The 13,368-nt window shown below is 35.3% G+C and overlaps 1 protein-coding gene across 2 annotated transcripts in view; it reads left to right on the top strand.

Annotated features, from left to right (window-relative positions):
• The window catches only part of LOC113515742 (potassium voltage-gated channel protein Shaw-like), a 324,996-nt gene that overhangs the window by 142,068 nt on the left and 169,560 nt on the right, over positions 1-13,368 (top strand). For both annotated transcript variants that reach the window (XM_052899177.1, XM_052899178.1), the window contains exon 4: positions 7,162-7,341. In XM_052899177.1, coding sequence (XP_052755137.1) covers positions 7,162-7,341 — 180 coding nt within the window. The remainder of the gene's footprint in view (positions 1-7,161; positions 7,342-13,368) is intronic.

The raw sequence follows: 13,368 nt of genomic DNA on the forward strand, positions 1-13,368 counted from the left end.
CCTCGCGCACTAACTTGAAAACAGTACATAGTATTATTTTTTATTTTTTTTAAAGGGTAATAATGGAATGGTAACCCCGCCTGTGCTATCGGGATACGCTGGCGGAGCACCAGTGAAGAATGATAGATGAGGATGAAGCAGGTCAGTTGGCCCATCGTGACGAATTCAATAAGAATTGTTCACGATGATTTCCAGGGGGAACCACGTGGAGGTCGACCTAATAGGGCATATTGCCAGCAATGGGGCTGTCAAGCTCCATTGCTAGCAATCCCTTTCCCTCCTACATACTATTATTAGTATTCCATAGTACATAGATTATCTTGTTTTTGAAACTATTTTCCTTTGGGATAAACGTTCACTTACATTTGTGAAATTCTTTCTTAATTTCGTCTCACCACGTAGGTGGGTACCACCAAAGTTAATGAGTTCGTATTTGACCGACGTCAAAAACTTAGAAACTCTGTGTTTAATTAAATTTGAACTGACCCTTTGATGTGCATCTCCGTTAATAAACCAAATTAATTCCAATGATAGTGGTTATTAAATGCTTGGAGAATTTTTTTTTATACAACTTAGAATGGCAAACAAACTGACGGCCCACCTGATGGAAAGTGGTATCCCACCCTTCAAACCGAAACACAGCCATGCAAACACAACTGCTTCACGGTTGAATCACGAAATGGACAGAGGTACCCAATCAATCGACTTTTGTACATAGTTTCCCTCTGTAGTGTTACGTTCACCATAACGGTTAAAAACGACATTTGTTTGTGATTGTCGTGCAATTTCGGTTTAAAGAATTTTATTTCATATATAAAGAACATTACATTGTTATCTTAATATAAGTACTTATTAATAAATTTAGTAAAGTTTGACATTTAGTTCTAATTTTCGCGTATAGACATGAGCAGTACCATGGACATAACAGAGTCCTCAGGAATGGCAACGCATGGGGGGTATCATGGGCGAAACAGTATTTGTGTGTACTATTATGTCCATGGTACTACTCACGTCTATAGGCGACGGTTACCACTTTCCATCAGGTGGACCGTCAGCTTGTTTGCCATTCTAAGTCGTATAAAGTAAAGTAATTGAACTGTATTGAATAAAGAGAGACTTCTGACTTTATATGACTGAAATATTGATTTGTTAACGAATAAACGGAAGATATGTTATACATTTGTAGTTCTATTGATGCCGGTGATTGTTGCCACTTGGTGAAGTTTGAAATTTATCTTTATAATTTAGAATTAAGTGGGTTGACGTCAGGTAGGCGGCCGGTCGTAAAACTGTAAGCCAAATCTTTTTGTAATATGAACTCATTTTGTAATATACTCGTAACTCGGTGTGCTTAATAGATCGAAGCATTACTTCACGCCGGATCAGCGATTAATAAGCACACACGATAAGCTTAATTTCCTTGCATGTTCTTTGATTATAAATTATTATAGTTATGTACATATGTGAAAAAACATCAATATTTAAATTTCACACTCACCTTAATGGAGATTTTATCATCATATCAAAAATCTCTAGAAAATAAAAAAAAAGTTTTTTAATAATTTCCATTGCATATATATAGGTAAGCAAAATCAAAAAACATTTCAAATCGAAGCATGCTAGTTGACCTATCGTGACGAATTCAATAATGGTTTCCAGGGGAAATCGCGTGGCGGTCGACCTTATAGGGTATATTGCTAGCAATGGGATTGCTAATCTCTATTACTAATCAATCCTTCTCTTCCAAATGCAATAGATTAAATTGATAGACGAATAGATGTTTGTTACTCTTTCATAAAAAAACTACTAAACGGATTTAAATGAAATTTGGTACACAGATAGATTATATCCTAACTAAATAACAACATAATATAGGATACTTTATATACTAATTTACGCGGGCTCCCATGACTCCCATGGATACCGCTAATTATAAATATTTTCAAATTAATTACCTAATATTTCAAATTAAAACTTTACTATACTGATAAAATATCTGAAATGAATAAGAATCTGAAATATATAGATAGATAGATAGATAAATTATTTATGTATGAAGTGGTAAAACTTTTAAAAGTCCATCAACTAAGTAACAGAGTGCCCTTTGTAGCCCTTTGTGTAATAGTAAAAGAAAAACTATACATTCATATGTATTAGCTATATAAACCTTCTTTAAACATATACTCGTGGTATCTACGTTTATACACATTTTCTATACAGCTCCGTTATTTCTGTGCCCCATTTCTGGCTAATCGATTTGTCTAGATGCATTTAGGCACAGTAGAGCACTTAGCGCAGTGAACGGAAAACATTATTTGATAGAGAGGTTTCTGCGTCTTATTTATAAACTTTTACGGGCAACAAATACTGATTTTTTTTTAAATGTATTTAGAACAATCCGCCTGCAGACGGTATATCCTGTATGATCCCGGTATAGAATAAGCTAACCCTTTCTTTCCCGTGGGTGTCTTAAGAGACAACTAAGGGATGAGCGCCCTCTTAAAACATCTCCAAAGCCTAACTGTGGTTTCCCCATTATGGTGGTGGGTTTCCAGGGGGACTGCAGAGAGATCAATCTGAAAGGGTATATTGCTAGCAATAATGCTGGTTGTCCCCATTACTAAGAATCCCTTCCCACTGTAATGTATGTAACTCTATTATTTTAGAACAGCTTTACCCGTTTGACTAATATTTTTTTTATTTTGTTTGTAATTATCAGTACAAGATTTGTATGAAAAAGAATGATTGAATAATGTAAGATTGTTTTGTACAAAAAAGAAACCGACTTCTTTTTTTTATACAACTTAGAATGGCAAACAAAATGACGGAGTACATTGATAGACTTATGCAATTTGTAACGAACTCTCTTTGTTGGCAGTTCAAAATTACGTACACACTTAATTTAAAATAAAATACAAACATTTACTTAAACAACTTGGCTGTAGCTAAATTAATAAAGTTTTCGAAATGTAATACATTTAAATGAATTGAATTAGCAACTTGGATCTTTGAAGTCACGCACATGATCCCACGTCACTTTTATGCTTGCCACTTAGTTAATTCAATTTTATAATATGTAAGCTACCCGCCCCGGCTTCACATGGATGTACTAATGAAGAAATTGAGACAAGATCTTCCCTCTCGCTCACTCACTCGATTTCTTTATATGCAGTTTTTTAACTCAATTTGTTCTCTTTTCTATTCACTTTTTAAATGATTAAAAAAAAGGATTTTGTATTTGTTTGTATTTTTTTTTTGTTTTTTTTTTTACGTTATAACTCAGTAGATTCTAAACCAATTTGAAAAAATCTTTTTTTTATCTGAAAATGTTAATACTTAAAGATAGATAGGTACCATAAACATTTTGTCAAAAATGTTGCATTGTTTTAGTTTTTATACCAAAATTACTGGTATTGCCACAATTTTACCAGAGGAAGACTTTGTACAAAAGTCGATTGCTTGGGTACCTCTGTTCCATTCGTGTTTCTACCGTGAAGCAGTGGTGTTTGCATTGCTGTGTTTCGGTTTGAAGGGTGGGATATGGCGTGAATTTACAGGGTACAGAGGAATAACACCTGAGTTCTCAGGAATGGCAACGCATGGGGGGTATCATGGGCGAAACAGTATACTCTGTTATGTCCATGGCACTGCTTATGTATATAGGCGACGTTACCACTTTCCATCAGGTGGGCCTTCAGCTTGTTTGCCATTCTAAGTTGAATAAAAAAAAAAAAAATCAGATGAATTTATCAAGAAAAGTAATTTTGAAGTTTCTGTCTGAAGTATCGTGTATTCCACGTAGATTTGCTAAGTTAGAAGTTAGATGAAGAGCGATGTTCTACATATAATAATATAATAAAGAGTAAAGATTTGATTATTTGTTTGTAACAGATAAACTCAAAGATAATTTTTATTTTTAATAATATAAATATATTTATTTCATAATTAGACACGGCTAATGACGTAGTTTAAAACTCAATGATATCCTAAGACACTGCTCGATAAAAATTAGCCAGGACATTTTCCCCATTTTTAAAAACTTAGTTAAATCTCACTACCTATCCTTATAATCACTTAGTCCTACGTATTTACAGTTTTATGTGTTATATATATATAGTGTGTTACTATGGTATATTTGTATGTATTTATGCATATATATGTATGTATATATTTGGATGTATGTGTTTATTTATGTATGTGTATATGACTATGCTGTCACAGATATTATTTTTTACAGATGTATTTCTTTTAACGCGCCACCTACCTACATATGCTTTAATTCCTTCTACCCAAAAGTTATCTGGAAGAGATTGCTTAGCAATAAGAACGCCTTTTGTACTACACTATACGTATTGAAAACTGTTCAACAAATCCTGTTATGTTGGTGCAATAAAGTGTTAAATAAATAAATAACTAAAATAAATTTCGATTTTTTTTTAGAATCAATAGTTATTTTGATTTAAAACCCAAACTGAACCGATTTTGATAAAATTGCTATGGGACCAATCTACTTATATTTAATTACTAATTGATTTATGTTTTTCGGATAAAAAATAATTTTCTAAATTGATTTATAACTGACACATTTATGAGGTAACAAACGTAAAAATATACATAGGAATCGAACAACCTCATTTTTTTTAAGTTAGTTGAAAAAGAAAAATTACGCTTCAGCTATAACTTCGTGTTATTTAAATCCCGTTTTTTTAGACGTTTTTTTTTTATCATTCGATGCTCCATCTAGTCTTATGTGGTCTGGCACCGAAATTTCAAACAAACTTTTACATAGATTACAGATATGTCACAATCAAGTACGCATTAAAATTTTGCGCTCGTTAAATGTATTTACTTATTTGAGTAACATAGATTAACATAGTACCGAAAATGTTTCACTTTGATGTCTTTTGCTGAATTGTTGGCACGGACAGATAATTATCCTAATACGGGATTTGAACCCAGTACCTTTGTATAACGTTAATCTTTTTGGCTAATGACTACGGAAGTATTAGGTATCGTATCGTATTAGGCGTTAGATGTGTACTAATGAACATTGGCCTTCTCATAAGGGGAGCGTTTTGCCAGTAGTTGTCATGTTTGGCAGGCTTTTCTCTAGGTCTTCCTAACCCTCCTAGGAGTTTTTTTTTTAATGGGTGATAATGGAATGGTAATCCCACCCGCGCTGTACTCGTAGGTATACACCGGCGGGGCACCAGTAAATGATGATAGGTGAGGATGAAGCAGTGCAGGTAGAATGATGAATCATTATGATGAATTCAACAAGAATTGTTCACGATGGTTTCCAGGGGGATCCACGTGGAGGTCGACCTAATAGGGTATATTGCTAGCAATAGGGCTGTCAAACTCCATTGCTAACAATCCCTTTTCCCCCTCCTAGGAGGATTTAGGTGGAGGACTCGGGGTGGACTTCTTTACCTCGGCTTCAATTTCAAGGGCAACTACCCCGCAGGTCACTGGATCAAAGCTCTACCTTTGGGTGAGGCATGGTCTTCTACCGCCGCTACCATCGTGGCGGCTCCTTCCCCTAGTTGGGAGTTCGAGCGGGTTGGCAACTACAGTTAGGTTTTGGTGATGTTTTAAGAGGGACATTGCTGTCCATTCCTCGACTCTGTAATTTCATTATTATATTTCACCGTTCAAATCGAAACACAGCTATGCAAACGTAACTGCTTCATAGCAGAAATACGAATAGGACAGAAGTACCCAAGCAGACGACTTGTGTACAAGGGGGGAAAGGGATTGTTAGTAATGGAGACTGAGAATCCCATTGCTAGCAATATACCCAACCAGGTCGACCTCCTCGCGGTTCCCCCTGGAAACTATCATGGTTAATTCCTGATGAATTCATCATGATGGGCTAACTGGCCTGTTTTCATTCTCATCTATCACCCTTCACTGGTGCTCCGCCAGCGTATACCGTTAGCGCAGGCGGGGTTACCATACCATTTTCACCCAGCAAAAAAAAAGACTTGTGTACAAAGCCTTCCTCTGGCATAATAATTATATTAGATACCTATCATAGGACAAATATCAAGGCAATATTCGCTTCACAGAATCAGTGCTAGTTTATTTGATCATACAAATAATGTAAAGGCAGTAAAGAGAATATAATATTATTTATTATTAAATATGGATACTTATTTCCAATAATCAATCATACATATTATAAATCGAGCATTTGTACGTATGACGTGAATTTCTTCAATTCAGTTACCACGAATTGTATAATTTATCAACTATTCGTGTAACAAGTTTTTTTTTTGTACAACTTAGAATGGCAAACAAGCTGTCAGCCCGCCTGATGGAAAGTGGTAACCGTCGCCTGTAGACATGAGCAGTACTATGGACATAACGGAGTATACTGTTTTGTTGATACCTCCCATGCGTCTGCCAAGCGTGGCAACTACTGACAAAATTCTCTTTGGGGGGAATACTTATGATTAGCTGTGGACGGTTAATTGCTGAAATGAAACTTATGTATTAGTTTAGGATATGGTCTGAATTACATACATATTTTCTAATTTATAAAAACGTTAAGTGAAATGGAATGAATTTGAAATGAATTTATTTTGCTAGAATGCAGGTAATTTTAGATGATAGAGGTTTATATTACCCGTGTACATTCTGCCTCTATGTCGGCGTGCAAATTTTTAACAATATAAGAAATTTATATGTATATTCTACATTATATTTCCTTTCCCTTAAACCTTTGATAAACGTATTTCAACTATTGAACTGTTTTCTCTCTTTCTTTTACACTAAATTCTCAAATCGATAGAAAGCGACGCAGTAGTGTAATGGTTATAGTAGATTTGCAGAAGGTTTTTTTTTTATAAATAAAAGGTTAGAATATGACAATCAGTTAGTTTTTTATACTACTATGGTGGCAAACAAGCATACGACCTGTCTGATGGTAAACGGAGATACCGTAGTCTATGAACGCCTGCAATATCAGGGATATCACGCGCGCGTTGCTGACTCTTCAGAAACCTTAATTACCTTTTTGAAAACCCCATACTGTAGTCTCTAGGGAAGGCCTCTAGTTATCTAGCATCTATAAAACGAGCTCTTTTTAATTTCGGACTAAATGTACAATGGATGTATGCTATGCCAGTGATATTTATTTGTCAGTTAATTTTCCAGAATACCCTGGCAATACTGGATAAACTGGATATCGATAGTGAAAAGCCGTCAGAAGAAGAGATTGCAAGACTCTTCGGGTATGAAGAGGCATATCTGGCCGGAGAACTCGGGGTGTGGCAGCGACTCAAACCGAAGGTGTGGGCGTTGTTTGACGAGCCATCCAGTTCCCCACCAGCGAAGGTAAAAAATATAAATTTCTTTTTATACAACTTAAAATGGCAAACAAGCTGACGGCCCACCTGATGGAAAGTGGTAATCGTCGCCTATAGACATGAGCGGTACCATGGACATAACAGAGTATACTGTTTCGCCCATGATAACCTCATGCGTTGCCATTCCTGAGGACTCAGGTGTTATTCCTCTGTACCCTGTAAATTCACGCCATATCCCACCTTTCAAACCGAAACAGCCATGCAAACACAACTGTTTCACGGTAGAAACACGAATGGGGCAGAGATAGCCAAACAATCGACATTTGTACAAAGTCTCCCTCTAGAGATGATCTAGAGAGATGTATGGATTTAGTTAATTTATTCTTTTTTTTTTATTTTATTATTAGTGTATGTGCTGTTATATATTTGTACAAAATAAAGTTTCTTTCTTTCTTTCAAATATAGAGATTTCTATGAAATTTGGTATGTTTATATAGTATATGGTATGGAGAAAGATATTGGCTACTCCTTATCTTAGTAAATATATCCCGATCACGCGGACGAAGTCGCTGGCAAAAACTAATCATGTAGTAAAAGAAATAAAACTAATTGAAAACTCATTCTTTTTCAAGTCGCTTAAAACACAACGTTAGCCAATAACTGGCTGATCCTTTTTGGGACGTTTTTTAATACTACGCTCCGTCTAGACACAAAAGATCTATGCATGTAGCCAACAAACTGTCAGACACTTTCAAAGTGGAATTTAATGTTACTTTGTCACTTCGTTCTACTTCTTAAAATATGTATTATTTTACGCCATAAAAGAGTCGCTGCTGTTTATGGCCACTTTTGTTACATGATACTAGATTTATAGCCGAGATATTAATACGTTATCTGGGGAATACCCTAGTTCGGATCACCGGCTAAGTGGATCAGGTTTTTAAATCACATTTTTATTAAATTGTGCGCACTAAAATTCAATGAACCCAAATTACTTCAAGATCAACAAATAATTCCCCATGCCTCTACACAACGCCCGTATTTTTTTCTGGGTCTCTTACCGGCCCCCTTTAGGCCTGCAGTGCCCACAAGGGGGCGTTATAGCCTCCTTGTGGGCACTGCAGGCTTTTTTTGGGAAAGGCTGGTTTAATATTATATTAAATGTAATTTATTCAGAATAATTTAATTTGCAACCGAACAGTCTAGATTAATTCGATGGGTGCCCAGTTTTGTAAGTATCATTTGTTTCTCATTAAGAATACATTTTGTATTTGAGAAAACTGGGTAAGTAGGGCGCGACGTTCATAATGTCCCCCATTAGTTCCCTTCGTCGAGCACCTGTTATTCGAACATGACCTTGTTAAATAATATCGCATCGTATTTTAACGTTGTTGCGTTAATTTTATAGGATTTTAAACGATTATAATTACGTGAGATGTTTAAAAGGGACGCTACTGCCTATCCCACGCCGTCCCTTAGTCCGCTCTTACGACACCTAACATCTAATAACGGAGGGAAAAGGATTGTTAGTAATGGAGACTGAGAATCCCATTGCTAGCAATATTCTCAACCAGGTCAACCTCCTCGCAGTTCCCCCTGGAAACTATCATGGTTAATTCCTGATGAATTCATCATCGCTGGAGGGGCAACAGTGGGATGATCTCCCTCTTCAGTCGTACACTCTTGACAGAGTGGTCGTGGGTTTTATGATGACAGTGGATCGTCGATGAGGCCCTCCTTCGCGACTGAGGTCCTCGCAATGCCTCCATCTGCTTCTGCTCACAGCCGAGCGAGAGCATTCCACAATAGACTGCTGTGTGGCCATGATGAGGGATGATAGGTGAGGATGAAATGGCAGATGAGTTAGTCTACCGTGATGAATATACCTGGAATTCAGCACGGTTTCCAGGGGGGACCACGGGGAGGTCGAACTGATAGGGTATATTGCTAGCAATAGGACTGGTAATCCGTATTACTAACAATCCCTTTCTCTCCTAGTCTAATGTGTTTAAAACGAATTATATAACGTAGATCTAAAATATAGTACAGTTATATACACAGATGTGTAGTTATATGTTCAAAATTCGCATCTTAAACACACATATAAGTACAATGATAAAACAAACACCAATAAGTAATACGAGGTTTTCCCTAGAGACTACAGTATGGGATTCTTTAAAACTTTGAAGAAATCTTAACACACCTGTATTATGGTTTCTTTAGGGTCGACAAATGGGCGTGTGACATCCCTAGTATTGCAGGTGTCAATAGGCTACAGTGACTATTTACAATTAGATGGGCTGTATGCTTGTTTACCACAGTCGTGGTATAAAAAAAAGTACATAGAAATATTGATACACAGATCTTAATCTAATATATAAAATTCTCGTGTCGCGGTGTTTGTTACCAAACTCCTCTGAAACGGCTTTACCGATTTTTAGGAAATTTTGTGTACATATTGGATAGATCTGAGAATCGGCCAACATCTATTTTTCATACCCCTCAATGATAGGGGTGACTCACCTCTAAATTTTTTTTTTAATTTTTTTGTCAATTTTTTTTATTCTTATTTTATTATGATTTAGTATTGAAAAATACATACAAATTCAAATGTTCACGCTTTTACGATTAACCCCTGTTGTTTAATCGCAATTTTTATATGCCGCAATAGAGTTGCAAGATGACAATCGAATATAATAATTTTAGTACGATATATTTTCATGTGTAGTTCTAGAAATAATGTATATGGTAAAACAACGTTTACCGAGTCAGCTAGTAAATATATAGGCACGTGTGTGCTTCAGCAATACAAAATAGGTCATAGCTCAGTGTGGAAAACTCAGAGAGGAAAATACTAATTTTCAGCCATGATCACAAGGATGAGTCGGAAATTCAGACTAGAAAAAAATTGTTGGTAAAAAATTAAAGTGTTGAATTAAAACAAAATGAGTATGTACATTACCAGTAAAATACTTCAAATTTTTACGCAATATACTTTGAATACAGTGGTTATTAGTCAATTTTATCTAAATTTATTGTTATTATTAGAACCCCGCGGGATGCAGAGGCTCGTGCTCAAAATCAGCGCTGTAGTGTCCCTGACACTACAACAAAATGCTGAGCACGGACCTCATTTTGCAAATATTGCGACACACGTACACTCGTTTTGGATGTAACTGTAATAATACGCATTTTTTTTATTTTCTTTATATATATATATATATATATATATATATATATATATATTTTTTTTTTTTTTTTTTTTGACTCCTGTGTGGGTGTAGTCGTATATTTTTCTAAATTTCACGCAACAGCATTTGAATAATACGATGATTTTTTTATTTCACGGTAGAAACACGAATAGGACAGATGTGTTGGCAGTAAATCCTTACTATATCCGTTTGTCGATTTTTAGTGCCTTAATGGCTTCACTGATCTCTATAAAATATGGTAAGCACGTACTTAAAGGAGTGGAAAAGGACATAGGTTGCTTTTAATCCTGGTCAGTAAACATGTGCTAGTCACGTGGACGAAGCGGTGTGTAAAAGATAGTAAATTATATTTTATAAATATTGTTCTTCACTCAAACAAGCAACAAATTACCAGCTCTCGATCACTCGCTTCCAAAATCTGCGCGTATGAAGTTGGCGGGTAAAAGCTGGCAATAAATAATCTTATCAATATAAAAAAAAAAATGTAACTAGAAATCGTCTGTACATTGGAGGCGTTGTGAAATGAATTGAGATAACGAAGTTAGTAGAGATGTTGAACTAATGATCAAATGATTTGTAACTAACAAAATTAACAAAAAAAAAAATTATTTTATGTACTAAATACTAATTTAGGAAATTAAGATAAAAATGGTGGGGCGACACATTAACCGGTGCTAAATAAACAAACAACAAAACAATTTTCTTACTGCACTGCACGCATAAATATAGATATGACTCCATAAATTGATATAAGGGATCTTAACACTTTGCTGACCGGTAACGAGTAAACTCGTCATTGCACTACCGTGTAGATACGTCCTCCTACCACGACGAGCAACACCATCTGGATTACAAAGCATTCCTGGCCAAAAAAAAACTTTTTTGTATTTAGGTTTTTATCACAATTTTAGTTCACTTCACCAAAGATTTCAACCATGACGGAATTCCCGGTCAGCAAAGTGTTAATAAAAGCAATAGAAGCCAAAATAATAATTTTTAGAAATTTTCTGTCAACAGAGAGACAAAATTTCTAAAAATAAGACAATCAGAGAGACATCTCTGATTGTCTGTCTGTACGTTTCTTCCGGCATCACGCAGGAACTACTGCACAAAATTGGATGCGGTTTTCATAGTTGTATTCATGAAAATCTAATTTAATAACAGTCGTGTGTTTTATCTCGATACGCCATCTGAAAGTAGTCTATTTCACTGATTTTTCCTACTTCTGCAATCCACACACATGAAGTCGCGACAAAAAGCTAGTATAAGAGAAACCTATAAAGAAAACTTGCGAGTTATTTTCAACATTCTTGAATAATTCTTGATGAAACAAATGTAATAATTCATACGAAATCATAAATCCACAGTGAGTGCCGTTTCCGACGGATGTTCGTCGCAAGATTGATGGGCATCTTCTTACCGACATTTTTTCAATTCAATCGTATCTCCATTTTCAGATAACTTGATTCTTGAAAGATAACTTATGATATCCGCATTCATTTGTTTAGTTTTATACTTGATTATTATTATAAAGGAACAAAAAATGATTCATTAAATTATAGACCCAATTCAATCCTTCTTTCAGGAGGGAAAGGGATTGTTAGTAATGGAGACTGAGAATCCCATTGCTAGCAATATATCTAACCAAGTCGACCTCCTCGCGGTTCTCCCTAGAAATTGTCATGGTTAATTCCTGATGAATTCATCATGATGGGCTAACTGACCTGTTTTCATTCTCATCTATCACCCTTTGCTGGTGCTCCGCCAGCGTATCCCGTTAGCGCAGGCGGGGTTACCATACCATTTTTACCCATAAAAAAAATCCTTCTTGCACTAAGTAAATTCTTTGATAAAATCATGCTGAATCACTTAGTTACTTATTAGAATCTATATCAATTAATTTATAATAGTTAATTAGGTTTTTCTAAAAAGCGATCAACTACGGATGCAGGTAAGGAGTTAATAAAACATATTTTTACTGCTTGGGAAATGAATGCGACTAGCGTTTTTGTGACCTAAATAAGGCTTTCGATTTTATAGATCATCATACATTTTTGAGAAAACTAGCTTTTTATAGTGTTAAAAAGAAAGATTTATATTATTTAATTCATATTTGTTAAACAGAATTCGTAGAGTTGAAGTAAATAGCATTATATCTAATGAGACGCTTGCGCGAATTGGTGTACCTCAAGGATCCCTTCTGGGGCCATTCCTATTTTAGGTTTATATTTATAATCACACTAATACCAGATAGAATAGATATATCATAGTATCGTTCACAGGTGATACTTCTTTGATTTTTATTTTTATTGACAAATTGACCAAACATTATAACGATATAAATAGTGCTTTGCTACGATGTAAATAGTATTCGTATTCGTGTTTTTACCGTGAAGTAGTTGTGTTTGCATGGCTGTATTTCGGTTTGAAGGGAGGGATATGGCAGTGAATTTACAGAGTACAAAGGAATAAAACCTGAGTCCTCAGGAATGGTAGCGCATGGGGGGTATCATGGACGAAACAGTATACTCTGTTATATCCATGGTACTGCCCATGTCTATAGGCGACGGTTACCATTTTCCATCAGGTGGGCCGTCAGCTTATTTTCCATTCTATATTAAATATAAAAAACACAATTCACGTATATGCATAGACAATATAGATACCGATCCCATATCTATATATTGGGTTCGTCTGTACATTGGAAAAAAAGTTACGAGTATCACCTATTTCGATATCGCTCATATCGTTCGGATATCTGTTTTTGAATGTATTAAACGTCTGTTATCCAATATCTATTTATTTTACACTATATTTTATGAAGTAAAAAAATAATAAATATT

The sequence above is a fragment of the Galleria mellonella genome, unplaced genomic scaffold, assembly GCF_026898425.1.
Source record: "Galleria mellonella isolate WM207_F2 unplaced genomic scaffold, CSIRO_AGI_GalMel_v1 utg56, whole genome shotgun sequence".
NCBI classification, from domain to species: Eukaryota; Metazoa; Arthropoda; class Insecta; order Lepidoptera; family Pyralidae; genus Galleria; species Galleria mellonella.